Below are 15733 nucleotides of genomic sequence, written 5' to 3'. Positions count from 1 at the left end.
ATGAGTAGGATGAAAAATGCCTATGTGTCCAGGGGAATCAGTTCGAGTCAATGGAAGCCAGAAATACTGTTCCAAATCAGTTCTGCTGCAAGTTCCAGTGCCCCTAGCAGAGGACTCTAGGTTTCTCCCACACCAGAAGAGTAAGCACTGAATTTTTCCAAAGGCAAAAATGGGACTAGCAACTTAAAATGAGTGAAGAGTAGAGAATTCCTAATGACAGCAGGGGTTTTTTTTCCTAATCTTTTTTCTCTTTTGAGATGTAATAATATATATGGTAAAATGCACAGGTCTGAAAGGTATGGTTCAATGATCTTGGCAAATATGTATACTTGTGCAACCTCTACTCCATCACCCTAGAAAGTTTCCTCTTGCACCTTTCCAATCAATTCTGCCCTCTTCTCCAGATGCAACCACATTTAGTTTCTATTTTCCCAGTAGCCTAGATTTTGATTTGATGCACTTAAGACCTTAAACTTTGGTCTTAGGTCACCTGGGCAAGTCACCAGGAGACTATCAGGAGCAGTTCACATGTCTTTATTTCCTTAGCATTGAAAAGCATCTCCTGAGCCCCTAGTGCTTGAGTGTGCTGCCCCCACATGCCACTTGACCCTCAGGGTTACTTAGTCCCTGAGCCACAGCCCTCTTCCTGACCAGAGTTTAGCATCAGTATCCCAGGTAAGTAAGTGGCAGAAGAGCTGGGTAACCCTGATGGGGTCGCGCATGCTTTGTTGATTAGAATCTGGAAGTGCCATGCACAGAGCAGCATGACAAGCAGCATGTTGATTTCCCTTAAAGCACTGCACAAAAGGGAGATAGCCCTTCTGTGTGTTTCCCTTCAGAAACAAAGGATTCTGTAACTAACTTCTTCCAGGCTTCTAGCCATCAAGACAGCCACAGAGCTGAAATGATTAGCCCAAGGGGAGGGCGGGGATTGAACGTATGGGTGTTCATGAACCCAACACTGAGCCCTGTGGTCCATGAAATTGAAGGATCCCAAGTGCTATTGGATTACACCTTGCCAAATGTCTCGCAGGTGAAAAGCGCTTTGTCTATATGCAAAGCTCTGGTGTCTGGAATGTACCTTCTGCGGCTCAGTTATTAATCACTGTATATTTTTTCATTTGGACAAAGAGTGCCTGCTGATAGCATTTTCAACCGCCCTCAGCTGCTTCTCTCAGCTCTGCCAAGGCCTCAGGCTGAGCTGGCTGGAGTTTTCCTGGCACCAGGATTCCCAGCTGACCAGCACTGGGGAACATCACACATTCAAACCACTTTCTCTGTGACCACACAAGGGGTCAGGCACAGGCAAAATTAGCACTTCCCTGCCTAAGTGTTTCCTGAAGAATCTTGGGAACTAGAGGCAGCAACTGGGAGGAAGCAGGAAAGGTAAAAGCCCTAGAGTAACTAGGCAGAAAATCTCCGACTGTGGGCAAAGCAAGTGCCTGAGACGCTGCCTGCTTCATGTGCTTCGGGGCAGCTCCTCTTTGAACACAGGTAGCCTCTGCTGTCAGGTTTCACTTTGATACCTGAACACACATGGGAGCCTCAGCTCTTCAGAAGAGAGGCCACCGCTGAGCAACCGGGATTGTAGGATCTCTTCCCCAAAGCTTCGGGCCAGGCAACTAGCCGGGTCTACATCCTGTATGATTAACCACCTTCCAGCCCGAGCTCACTCACTCACCCAGGAGGTCACAGAGTAATGGGAAGATTGCAGCTGGCTGAGCTGCTTCCTAAATCAAGCCATCCCCAACCCTTGTGACCTCCATCTTTAGCAGCTGAACTGGCATTTGGTAAATTTGGGGGAAAAGCAGGGGAGAAAGGTAGACAAAACAGGCAAGCTAACACCACCTGGACTGCTGAGAGGTTGGGGACAATCTCACGAGTGGTCCCCAGGCTGATGGGCTGCATTACCAGCCCCTGCATTTCTGGCAAATGGAAGCTGTGGCGAGAGGGGGAAGGGCAGCCAATCACAAGCTGGCCACAGGTCCTGGGAGTCAGAGCTGTGAGGCTGAGCTCCAGGACTCCAGCAGGAAGAGATTAATTAGCTCCTCCAAGCCCAGCCAGACCTAGCTTCTCCTAGCTTCTGTAAAGCTAGGAGAGGTTAAGGGTGGGGGTGCCTGAGGGCCAAATTCACCTAGAACAAATAGACACGCAGTCCTCCCTCAACCCTCGGCCCCCTCTTCAGCTAAAATGACCTCACTAATGAGAATGCAGCCATAATGAGGGCTTGGGGTAAACCTTCCTTCTTTGTCTCCGGGCTTTTAACATACACATTGCCAACAGATTCTTATTCAGAGATTTAGTGATTTTCTTTTCATATCTGCCAGCTAAATCAGAGCCCTGAATACTATATGTAGCAACTCTGAACACATATATTTGGGTTCACGATGTGTAATTGTGGCCCTGATGCAGGAGGGTGGGAGGAGGAGGAGGAGGAAGAGCCACTAGGTGTGTCATTACTGAGGCGACAAGAAGCCCAAGAGGGAAGCAAAATTCTTTAGTGCCTTTCACATGATCAGGGATGGCCACTGGTGATGGGAGAGGGTCACTCATCCCAGGAGGCTTCTAGACCCACATTTTCCTAGAAAGGATCCCATACACATTCCTGTACTGCCTGCCTTCAGGCCTGTGGTGAGAAATCACATTCTCAGATGAGTCAAGTGGGTGACCAATTCTGCTCGCTCTGTGTAGGGAAAGGCACTTGGGAACAGTGACGGCTATGTGTATGCTGTAGAATCAGGGCTGGAAGTTAGGTCATGAAGGTCAGACTCCATCTTCTTGAGCCACTGGGGTACCTAGCCTGTTCTAGAAAAAGGCATAGCTATTCTCTTCAATGATTCTCAAAGACTGATACAGTAACCCTCTAGGATTTAAAGGGGGAAAAAAAGCTGATTAAAAACTCCTTAGGCTGTTACAATCCTACCCTACTGCAAGCTCAGTTTAGTGTATTTGAAGATTCAGATAAGGTTGTTGACAGGAAGATTGCGTGCGTGTGTGTGTGTGTGTGTGTGTGTGTGTGTGTGTTGTTAATGTAGGGGAGGGATGAAATTTTTTGTCTCACTAGTGAGGGGGAAAAAGAAAATGAGGAAAAAGGAGAGATACAGGTAGGTTTCTGACAACCCCTGAGAGTAATTCAGCTCCTGGACACCCCCACCCCCACCCCCATTCCCCGCATCAGAATGCTCAGCCAGGCTGATCACATCCTTCCATGGAGATCTTAGCCAGATGACACATTGTTCTGCATCCAGCTAAGGCCAAGGCTGCATTATTCATTTATTAGATATACCCATTATCCACTAATTCATTAATCAACAGGTTTATTGAGTACCCCATCAGGCTTCACAAACGTGGTCAATTTTTTTTTAATTACATCCAGCTTATACCTAGTCAAGCCCAGTAAACGAGATGAGCCCCCATACCCCACATGGAAACAAGCATGAGGAATTTCTAGCCCTTGCAATCTCCCTTCCAAACCCTGCAGCTCTTGCTGTGGGGGAATCATCTGCCACCCTTGCAGATGGCGATGATGTCATTGACCCACTGTCAATAACAGGATGGGTTTTGAGTGTTTTCCCAGATGCAGTGATCAATCTGCTTGGGCCCAGCCACATACTCCTCTGGACTGCTGTCCAACAGTATGGATTTCTAAAAAGGGTGAGCCAAGAAAGGGCACAGACTATGTCAGGGAAATGAGCCGTGCCCCTGAGTCTCTCTGTTCCTTCTCATCCCGCCTCCTGGTGCCCTGTTCTGAATCCCTCCCAGATCCAAGGCTTCCCCAAGTACATCTTCAGGGTCTTTGACAATTAAGGTCTGCCTGGACTTCTAGCCTCATACACTGAATCTCATGGCCTAATTATTTTAGTTTTAGAGAAGAGCAGCCACAAAGGTTGTAAGTAAAGAGCTTATAGTCTTCCTGGTGTGGAGTCATCATATTCAATCTTTAGGTACCACCAGTGGAGAGTCAAGTCAAGAACAGGAGACAGGAGGAAGGCACTGCCCTGGGACCACCAGTGGCTCTAAGGCCCAGCAAATGCGCCTGTCACTTTCACAGCCCCAGAACTCATCACCAAGGGGGTCCCAAAGCCTGTATTTTGAGCTGGATTCATAGCCGCGATCTATTTGGATCAACCCACTTTCCCTGACCTTGATATTCTCTAATCTACTGCTTCCTTCCCCTGCTTGAATGTAATCAAGTTCTGCAGCAGACCACAGGCATGAAGAGAACCTCTCCCTGAGAGCTTAAATGCCCGGGGTCAGGGAAGTAACCCCACCCCTACCCCCACCAAAGCAAAAGTACCAGCAACACCCCCTCTCTCCCTTAACCTGCAGTCCTGGCCACTGTCCCCAGTTAGGGCTCCTGTACCAACATGATCAGTCAAGTTGGTTAGTCCTTCGTCTTCTGTGCTCATACAACAATTAATTCACCTGTCTGGCTCTCTGTCTCTGTCCCTCTGTGTGTGTGCGCGCCTGTGCGCGCCTCTCTGTCCACTGTGTCTCTGCAGGGAAAGTCGCTGGCGGGCAAGCGCCTCACGGGCCTGATGCAGTCCTCCTGACGGTTCCCAGCACCGGGCAGGGGCCCGGGCCTGCAGAGCTCTCGGGCCGGCGGCGGCGCTCCACATCTGCGGACAGAGTTTCCTTGCGTGGAGATTTGGTCACTGTGAAGGAGAAAGAGTGAGGGCCGTGGAAGGCAATGGTGGGGAGAGTCGGTGGGTGAAAGGGGAGACCAGAAGGAAAGAGTCCACGGAGCCCGGGGCCGGCCAGGAGAGGCCCCTGTTTACAACCTCTCTTCCTTGTACAGTCGTGTGCCAGCGCTCCTGGTCAGGGGAGACCGTCTCATGGGGTTCCCGGTGGACCATCACTTAAGATGATATCTTTACTATGCTCGCTGCTCCAACTGTCTGGGGGATCATGCCTTAAGGCAAACACAAAAGGGACAACAGACCATGGGAACATCCAGTATTACACATCACCTCCCTGTTCTCTATCTCTTGGGTACCACTTGGGCACCATAGTTATGGCCACCGTGTCCCATCCATCCTCTTGACTCTTCCACTCCCAGCAGCCACCTGGGTGTAAGGGGCCAGCGTGGGATACTGTCACATACAGTGTACCAGTCTCCTCAGCACTAAAGCAACCTCACCTCAAGTCCTTGAAGAGTGCTCCATGGTCGTAATGGCTGCCCTCAGTCCTGTCAAATGTCTCAAGGGTCCAACACCTTGTGGAACCACTGATTCGGAAAGATTGTGTTGTTCAACATCCATGGAGGTTTTGATGACCATCTTTTTAAAAATTATTATTTCATCTTTTATCCTGTTTTTGCCCTTCACTCCTTGGTTTTATTTAAAATAAATGTGGGCCGTGAACTTGGGAGCTACTGGGATTCTCCCCTGCACAGCCCCAGATAGAGGATGAGAGGGCATCTAGCCTAGGAGGTGCCTGGTTGCAGGGCTGACAGCCCTCACATGATGTCATCACTGTCAACACAGTCAGACCCTTGATGGATGAGGCCTCAGTGCTACCTAAAGTTGAGGCCAAGTACAGTTTGGCAGGTCCAGGTCAGAGCCTCACCATTCCCTTCCCAGGCTCAATCTGAGGGCTCAAAGAATCCCACTAAAAAATCCAGTTGCCTAAGAGAAAGCAAAACCTGCAAAAACCTACAAAAGACACCCCTGAACTCCCTTTGTGTGTGTGTCAAAATAACTCTTTGCCAACTGAGCTGTGACATCATGTTTGTAAAGCACCAAGTCATGTGCTGGAGATGTAGTAGGTGCTTAACAAATGGTAGCTAATACTGTCATTGTCATTGTTATTGTGATACCTGTGAGCCCTTGGACACAGCTGTATTAAGTAACCAGTTTTTTAATTCAAACACTCACCGCCTCATACACTGCTATGATGATACTCCTTCAGTCTATTTTTGGCCGCACATGAAAAAAACCTTCCTTGGGAGGATCTATCTGTTTAGACACTTTGAAGGAAATAAGTGATCCTTGGTGTTTCTTTACTCATGCAGGCAAATTCACCAGCTGGTGACCAAAGTCTCAAATGCTTCTTCGGCGTCCTGGCCTCTTGGTTGCTTCCCTGTGACCCATTTTTCCAATTCCCACCTCTGAATCTTTTCTGTGTCTGCTTACACACATTCCTGTCCCCAGGTCCCAGCCTTCTGTCCCTCACAATGGAGCCACCCTAGGCAATAATTCTCCACATTATGGTTGTATTCTTACAGAGTTTTGACCGCCACACCTCAGTTTTCCACCCCTGGCAATAGTTCCTCTGTTTTTCAGATGGAGAGGAAATCACAGAGATGACATGTTGGGTTCTCCAAGTATCCCAAAGGTGGCAATATAGAGCCAGATCTCTGGTGGCCTCCCATACACTCAGCACAAAGCCTGGCAGTTTGCAGATACTTGATAACCACTTGATGAGTAAATGGCCATAATGAAGCCCTACACCCAAGTTATAGAGTCTTTCAATTGCTCTTCACCTCGTATTACTTTTTATCCCCTCTTGGTTATTTAAATCTCTTGCTTCAAAGCAAGTCATACTCTTGCAGAGCATGCACCCAACTTTGCCCAAGGGAAGCTCTTCCCTGCCCAGGCCCCTGGCTATGCTGCCACTGAGGTAGAGCTAGACAAGGGTGTTCCCAAACAATGACACCTCTGTGCCCTCAGTTATTCAGGGCAAGAAGCTTGGTTGCTACCTGCCCTCCCATGGGCTTTTGGGGGGCATTCTAAACCAGTCTGCAGACAGGAGAGGGTTGGCTTCCTGGCCATGATTTCTGTTCCCCTCTCTTCCTCAAATTCTCAGCTGCTGTCCCTGATCTATGCTGGCCTGAGAATTGGCCTCATTCTGGAGGTCCCCAGAGGGCTCACTTGGAACCAAGTGGACTATGGCACTGAGAATAGATGGAAGGCTTCCAAACACCTCTGGGGGCATCCAGAGGGAACAGCAGGCTCAGTAGAGGTAAGGACATCTCAGAGGATTAACCTTCCCATCCTCTCCCCACAACAGAGGAAGGCTGGGTCCTATGACTACCATAGTATGCTTCTCAGCAGCTCAAGCAAGAGGTTGTAAGAAAGAGGTGCAAAAACTTTGCTCTAACCAAGTGGACCACCACTCCAAGATCAGGCTACCATATAGACTTCATAAGGAAAAATTTAGAAAATTGGGTCTTGGCCACGTTCCCAGTAGTATGATCTAGAGAGCCAAACAATCAGGCTAGATAAAATATTTGAAGACAATTCTTTAGCAAAACATATCTCCCTGCACCATTCTGCCCTCTAGAAGCCACTTGAGGTCACCTGACTGGGCATTGTCCCTGGATCAGAAACTTTTCTCCCTGAGGCTTCACAGAGAAAATATCATTTTGGTAGCCCCTTAGCCAAAGCATCAGGACAGTCTCTGTAAGTGACCACCAACCCAGCAGTGGTAACACACAAAGCACCAGGCCCAGAGCATGTGACTGAAATAACATTTCTCTGCATGGAGAAGGTACAACTGGTAGGTTGCATGTGTAAATGTCCAGCAGCAGACAGACAACATGACCCATGCAGTTGGAATTCTCTGGGCTAGGGAGCATCCTTCTCCCCTTCCATACAGAATTACAGCAACTTTGTTCTCCTGAGAAGCCACTGCTATACCCTAGAAACAATGATAGACCCAGCTGCCAATGCAATTGACAGGGCCTATGTCCACCTCCTCACTGTTGGTGATTAGATACTGGGCCGGCATCCTGGAAGAGCATCTGAGTTGCTGTTAAGTCTGAGCTCATGGGCCCATGCACTGAGGTTTTTTCCCCTGCAGGATTTCTGGTATGTTCAAACTACCTCACCAACAGAACACTAAGCCAGGAGCCTGCCCCTCTTCCTGACTGTGGAAATTGATGTTTTTCCTTAAAAAGCATCCCTCTCATTCTACTCCAAATACCTGGGCTTCAAAAGCCACTACCAGGAAGCCTTCCCAGAAAGTGGAAAGAACTGAGAGCTGTTGTTCTTGGGCCTTGTGGAATGTAATGGAGGGAGCTGTTCCAGCAAGTTCCAGGAGCTAGGAAGCCCTGGGCTGAAGGATGATAAAGGTACCATCAGCCTCTTAAAGAATCTGGCTAAGATGAATATGTAGCAAGGACCATGGACTAGTCAAACAGTGGCCAAATAAATCACTAATAACTCACCACGGGACCCTCCAAACACAGGCCTGTGCTTATGTAACCATGGCAACAGCAGATGCCAGCAACCTACTCATTAGTGCCACCCAGTGATAAGGCATCCCCTGGGCAAAGCCCAGGGGCCATAAAGTAGCAAAGTAGCAAATGTAGCAATAAGGGCTCCAGGGTCCTAAAGAGACAGGGTCCAAATGACTGGGGCTCAACCCTCTCCTCAGCCTTCGGGCTCAGCCGGCTGCTATCAGCTGTCTGTGGGGGGGGTGAGACCCTGCTCACACTGAGGGCTCCTGTCCTATATTCTATGCCCACTCACCGCATGATCATGGACACGTTGGAATGGCCTCTGCATAGTGCATGTGGTTCTCATTAGTTTATTTTTCTGGAATTTGGGGATTGGACCCCAGAACCAAACATGCTGGTAACAGTCTAAAAAATAAATGACTTGAACCCACTACTGTCCAGCTAACTCTGTGTGACTTCTTGGTTCGTGGGTTCATGGGGCAGGGTTTTCTTCTAGAAATAAAGCCTACCACTGCTCTCTGCTTCCAACAATGCCCCATTATCACACACACACACACACACACACACACACACACACACACATGTACCCACACCACACAGTCTGTTTCCCTCATTTGCAAGGATGCTAAGCAGCTCAGAAAAGGCAGATCATGCTGGTAGGTTGGGACAGCAGTATCATCAAATGGCTGAAGTCCTTGACTCTTCCAGGGTCTCCTTAGCTGGGTGGTCTCCAGGCCCCACTGCTCAGGTGCAAAATCCCAGTGGCCGCACTTCAGAAAAAAGTCCCAGGATCAAAGTCCACTGCATACAGCAGAAACACCTTATGGGGAGTCTTGGTTTCCTGAGTGACAGACTATCTCATTTCCTGCTAACACCAAAGCAGCAGGACTCCAAGAGCCTGAGAGTCAGGCTGACAAGAGGAGGAAGAGAACAAAGTGAAAAGGACCCTCTATTAATAAGGCTGGCACCTAGCAGCATGCTTCAGTGACAGAAATTTTGCTCTCAGAGGTAGAAATGATTTCAGAGGTATGGGAATGGGTCATCAGTCACATCTGAATGGAAACAAACTTGTCTCATCTCTGAGCAGGATCCTTAAGTGGAATGTCCTGACCTACAAGGTCAAGATCAAGCCAAGGTCAAGATCAAGGCCTGGTCCAGAATGTGTCCCACTGATAGTTCCTGGCCTACGCCCAAAAGAGCCATGCTTCCCTGTCCTCCTCAATCACAGCCTCCTCCAGGGAACCTGATGCTCTTCCTATTCAGCTGGACCACCTGCTTTATTTCCAGAATCTTTGTTTACCAAGCTGTTACTATGCATGCACATGATGCTACGAAGGACAGAGATCTGCTTTCAGATCCAGGATAGGGATGGAGATTTGGGGCAACCAACAATAACCCAAAAGCTCTTCCCTCCCAACTGTGTCTCGGAGCCTCCCTGACTGCTTCCGTGCTCCTTCACCATATTGGAGACTTCTGGCCTAGTGGGCATGAGGCTGTCCTTTCCCTGGTACCAGCTTCCAGTAATTTAGTGGTCCCAGCTTCCTAGGGATTACTGGGGCTTCTGATGAGTGTCCCTCGCCCTGGCATGTGACAGCCTCTATACCCAGGCAGCCCTCATTACAAGCATATCCCTTCCTGGGCCCACACAGCTCTCCCCAGCATGCCTTCCCTCAGCCCCCTTTTCTCATCAGAAGCTCAAAGGACCTCCTGTCACTCCTTTCTGCATATGCTCTGGGAATCCTTCCCTGACACCCAGTGCTGCAGTACCTGTGATAGGGGTCACAGAATGTTTCAGACACCACGCCCCAAGGCACAGACCCCTTGGTCAAGGAGGCCTTGTGGTGTCTGGGTAATTTTAAAGGGACCTGGGGTGTGGGCTATAGCTTGGCATGAGCTCTATCTGGAGCAATGCTATCCATCTGGTACATTCCAGGTTCGTCCTCCTCAAGCCCTGGCACTGCATGGCCAGGACTGGCTTATTTCAGCCAACAAAACAGAGAAATTGCCTGTAGTGGCAGAGTCTGCTCCATGCGTGCTCAGTCTGTTTGTTTCTTTATTTCTAAAGTAGGAACAAAAGTTCCTGAACAGGGGCTCGTGTTAGCTAGTGCTGCTTCTAAGATAGGCACTGGGAGGTGGTAAACATAGATTGAATCTGCAAATCCTTGATTTTCAGACAGGCAGACAGCACCCCCAGCCCTACAGTTTGGCTTTAGTGCCAGCCTTCAATCCACCTGGAGTCTATGGATTTCTGTGGTCTGTGTAGGCAGCATCCTCTCTCTGCCTGTGACAAGCCCTTGCTCTCTTTTTCCCAGCAAGAGCCTGGTTCCCTCACTCTGTCACTTGGGTGGCTTCAATCAGTAGCCCCACAGGGCTCCTTCCTCAGACCCCCAATGGCAGTGGAACCAGTAGAGATCTACCTTCCCCATCATTCCCCATCTAGATTCCCATTTGTCCCACAGGTCTTGTAATTGATTCATGGGTATCTGGATTCTGAGCTCTTGCCCCGAACTACTCCATTTCAAGCCCAGGATGCAGACCTTGAAACAGGTTGAGGGCTGGGCAATGCTCTGTGCTGAAAATGTCCAGCATCCCTGCAGACACACATGAACCTACACGGAAGGAGAGGACCCATCCTGGAAACAGTCAACCTGGCAACCTGGCAAGCAAATGAAGCCTGTTTTTCCTCTTTCTCCCATTATATCACAGGACTAGTTTGAGTTGGAAAAGGATAGGAGGATCATGGAGGCACAATTCACAAAATGAGATATCTCTTCCCCCAAAATCATACTGTTAAGGGAGAATCAGTGACTCTCAGCACTGAGAGGAACCTTCAAAATTACTGGCCCAATTCTGTGTGCCCACAGGTGTGCACATGCATGTATGTGTGTGTGTGTATGTGTGTGTGTGTGTGTACGCGTGTGTGCATAAGGAGGGAATATGGGGGGTTGGTTGTTTGTATATGTGGCTATATACATCAGAATTTATGTTTTTATATAAATTTTGGCAAACTTATACAATGAGATAATCATAACCAAAAATCATGCACAAAAATAATTCCATTACCCCAAAATGTTCCCTCACACCTCTTTACAATTAACCCCTTCCTTACCCTTCTGTCCCTGGCAGCTATTGATCTGTTTTCTGACCCTATAGTTTTGCCTTTTCTTTTAGAATAAAGGGAATCATAAAATAGGTGACCTCTGAGTTCAGCTTCTCTCACTCAGATCAGGGCACACTGCAGCATGTATACAGGTAGTGCATTCCTCAACTTTTCCTTTTACAGAAAGAAACTGAGGCCCAGACAGAGAAGAGCAGAGAGCGGCTAGAAGATTAAGACTTAGAGTTATAGGTTCTTAGCTTCTGTGCAACCCTTCATGCTCACTGGCCATGTTTCTTCAGCAAAACATCATCTGGTTAACCCCCTGACATCTGTGAGCCCCTGCTAGAGAAAACACATGATCATAGAAGGTTGTAGAGAATGAATTCTTTATTCATACAGCAGGAACCTCTTACTCAAAACAAAAGTAAGGAACAGTGCAAATCACAGTGAATGTGGGGGGAGAGAGGATTACTATAAAGGAACGCAAGGGAATGTTTCACGGTGACAGAATTATTTTCTATCTAAATTTTGGGAGGTAGTCACATTGTAAAAGCCATAGTGCTGATCAGAGGGAGCTATTATTTGCCCAGCAGGCAATGCTCAGTGATACACTGAGTGGGTGGGCCCATTCCTATAGCTCCAGAGCTCTTCCATGCCTTCTCCAAACTGACTGATACAGAATAAGAAAGAATGAACCCCAACTGGTAACAAAGAGCCATAATAGAATGCCAACACAGAAGGATCCAGCAGAGGTACATCCATGAAAACCAGACCAAGGAGGGGAGATAACCTGGGGTCCTCTCAGGGTCTCAAAATCCAAATAAATGGAGCTTGTAAAGCACCATTATGAATTCATGAATTTAGATACACTGGAGGTATTTCAATTCATCACATTTGATATCATTATTGGTATTCAATATGCCCCACCTTTGACTTGCAAGAGCTTAAATCCTTTAGGCATGGCCTCAGAAGTCTTTCATCTTTCATTGCAATCTTAAGTTTCAATTCAGTGAAAATCTATAAATGCTTTGCTGTAAAATCATGGGGTTCTGTGGTGGAATGGATCTATAGACTGAGTCTCCCATGCCTCCAGAATAGTAGAATTGAAAAGTTCCTTAACAGTCTACCAGCTCAGAGCTGTCACTCTACAGAATGGGAAACAGAGCCCCAGAAACATCAACTGATATTCATAAGGTTACACATGGATATGGTAGGGCAATGGTTAAAGACTAGGTTCCCTGATTTTCAGTCTCTGGTGCTACTCCTTAGTCTTCCTTTTCCTGTGTTCTCAGTCCATGTAGTCAGGCCCTTCCTGTTAGGCAACAGCCTTGTCTTTGCTATGTGTACTATAAGATGAACTTTAAAACTTATGATGAGGCTACAATAGTATAGGACAGTGTAGTATTAGTATAAAGATAGATGTAAAGATTGTTGGAATCAAATTGAGAGCCCAGAGATAAAAGAAAAACTGAATAGTCAACTGGTTTTTAACAAGAGTTCCAAAATATTTCAATGAGGAAAAAGAATAATCTTTTCAACAAAGATGCTAGAACAATTAAATAAAATTAAATGCTTATATAAATCAATTCAAAGTAGATCAAAAACTCGTAAGATTCTTAGAAGAAGACATAGGAGTAAATCTTCATGGTCTTGTGTTGGGTAATAGTTTCTTATATAACGTACCAAGAACATAAGCAACAAAAGAAAATAAATTTGACTTGGTCAAAATTACAAACTGTTGTGCTTCAAAGACACCATCAATAAAGTGAAGAACATTTCCAGCTTGAGAGAAAATATTACAATGATGTAATCAAAAGGTATTCATATATAGTATATATAGACAACTCTAAAACTCAATAATAAAATGTAAATTATCAATTAAACTGAAGGACAAAGAATCTGTATGGCTTTTTCTCCAGAGAAGACATACAAGGGAACAAGAAGCACAGGAAAAAATACTCAACGTCATTAGCCACTGGAGAAATGAAAATCAGAACCACAATGAGACACCACTGATGATGGTTAAGATTGACTGTGCCAACTTTATTGGATTGGGTGCCATCCAGAGAATTGGTGGGGCGCAGTTCTGGGTGTGTCTGGTTGCATCGTGGAAGTGTGACAGTAGATGTTCTATCTAGAACCTTACCCTTTCCTGTCAGGCACTGTTTCCTGCTGTGCTTCTCTCCATAAACTAAGAATCTTTGCTCCCCTACACCCTTCCATTGTGAAGTTTCTGCCTCAGAACTAGCTAACTGTTGACTGAATACCCTGAAACTGTGAGCCAAATTAAACTTCGCCTCTTTTAAAACTATGGATGTTGGGTATCACGTCCCAGCAACAGGAAAGTTAATATATTTCTTCACACCTGCTATGATGGAAATTAAAAAAAGATAATAACAAGTGTCAATGAGGCAGTGGAGAAATCACAGCAGTTCCTAAAACTATAGAATTGAAGAGTTACCATATGACTCAGCAATTTAACCCCTACGTAGATACCCAGAACAAATGGGACCATATGGTCATAAAAATTTTGGGCACTAATATTCACAGAAGCATTACTTATAAATAACCAAAAACACTGAAATAACTTAAATGCCTGTCAACTGATAAATGGGTACACAAAATGTGATATATGTATACAAGTGAATATTATTTGGCAATAAAAACTAATGAAGTACTGAAATATCTTACGACATGGATGATTCTTGAAAACATTATGCTAAGTGAAAGAGACTGCATATTGTATGATTTCATTTACATAGAATGTCCAGAAGAGGCAAATCTGTAGAGACAGAAAGTAGATTCATTGTTGCCTGCAGCTAAAGAGGTCACAGGACAGAAACAAAAATCACCGCTAGCAGACAGTTTCTTTTGGAGGAAATGAAAATGTTCTAAAGTTGATTGTGGATGATGTTTGCACAACTCTGTGCATAGACTTAAAGAGGAAGGAAAAAGTGAGGAAGGGAGGGAAGGAGGAAGAAAATTGGGGAAGAGGAGAAAATAGGGGAGGGAAAGAAGGAGATGACATAGTTAAAAACCAGTAAGAAATCCGAGCCTATTTTCTAAGTCAAGAGAACCAGGCTGGTCTGCAGGAATGAGTAAGTCACAGAAGACTTTGAAATTCTTCCTAGAGCCAAAGATGGGTCAGGAGGTGCCAGGCTATCCTAGAGCAACTGGTTCATTCCAGTTGACTCTACTTGCTATTGGAATTAAGCCCTTGAGATCTTGTAGGAAACTGATGTAATTAGATGGATTAGTGGTCTGGGAGATAAAAGACCCACACAAGACACTCTCTTGCAACCAATATGAACCTTGTTTCTCAAAACTTTAAGCCTCAGGGACATGACTATGAGAAGAAATGATCTAGGTGGAGAGCCAGAGGCTTGGGTTTTAATGTTGGACCTGTCACTGTTAGCACTGTGGCCTTAGGTGACCAATGACATAGCTCACCTGGAGCAAATATTGCCCCATGTCCAGAGATTGCAAAACAGGAGATTGGAGGAAGACTCAAGAATCCACATTTCCAGTAAGTAATCCTCGTTATGTTGATGTGCAGTGGTATGGGAAGCACAGAATTGGATGCTGCCTTTTTGAAGACTGTATGATTCTGGGAATGGGGGTAGATGGAATCAGAACAGATGTTTATTTCTCATCCACCTCTTCTTCAACCAAATGCTTACTCTTGACCTTCCCAGAATTTTAATAAAAGGAACCAAGTTCTGTGAGCTGTGGCCCAGTTACATCCAGAATTTCCCTAAACCACTCCAAATCCAGCGGGTGCCTTCTAACTTGCCAGCCCTTGCTGAAGGCTTTAAGAAGCAGCTCATGGACAGTGCTTGCACACACACACACACACACACACACACACACACACACACACAACTGTGCTTATCTATTAAGCTAAATGATTCTATTCATGCAAGACTTTGCCAAGGTGAACTCACTGAGCCCTCAGATAAATGCATCAAGTCAGAAACAAAAGGAAACATTGGGATCAAACCAAAAGATAAATTACAAATCGGATTAATGGATCTTCTTCTTGCTCCACTGCAGAAGCATACTATTAGCTATCTAGACGTGCCCAGGTGGCTTGCACCGCTCACACAGGAACACACACACAGCATCCATGGTGCCTCTCCTTGGTCAGGCACAAAGCAGAGGTGACCTTGACACTTCTTCTATGCCTTTAGCACTCACACACATGATTGCACTCAGGCTTCTGAGCTTTGGGCAGGAAAATTGAACTTTCCCTTTGGCTCTCTCCCCTGGTGCCAGCTGGTAAGCCCACAGACCTTCTGCCAGTTCATGCACACAGTGTTCTATGACATTCCTTAGTCCCTGCTGCCTCCTCCCACCTCCAACAGCCCTGCCTCGTGTTATGGCAGATGAGGAATGACCACCCAGCAATCAGCCCTGCAAGGAGGAAGGACGAGCTGGCAGAGGGCAAAAGG

At 46.5% G+C, this 15733-nt stretch overlaps 1 protein-coding gene across 10 annotated transcripts in view; it reads left to right on the top strand.

Annotated features, from left to right (window-relative positions):
- Rgs6 (regulator of G protein signaling 6) overlaps nt 1-8612 on the top strand; it is a 613466-nt gene extending 604854 nt beyond the window's left edge. For all 10 annotated transcript variants that reach the window (XM_063241036.1, XM_063241035.1, XM_013155229.3 and 7 more), the window contains one exon: nt 4503-8612. In XM_063241036.1, the coding sequence (XP_063097106.1) occupies nt 4503-4675 (173 nt within the window). In that variant the 3' untranslated portion in view covers nt 4676-8612. The remainder of the gene's footprint in view (nt 1-4502) is intronic.
- Nucleotides 8613-15733: the final 7121 nt, after the last annotated feature.

Source organism: Cavia porcellus, unplaced genomic scaffold (assembly GCF_034190915.1).
Source record: "Cavia porcellus strain 051 isolate PalLab524CR breed Dunkin Hartley unplaced genomic scaffold, mCavPor4.1 scaffold_31, whole genome shotgun sequence".
Lineage (NCBI taxonomy): Eukaryota > Metazoa > Chordata > Mammalia > Rodentia > Caviidae > Cavia > Cavia porcellus.
The sequence above is the reverse complement of the archived record's forward strand: the minus strand, read 5'-3'. Positions and strand labels throughout refer to the sequence as shown.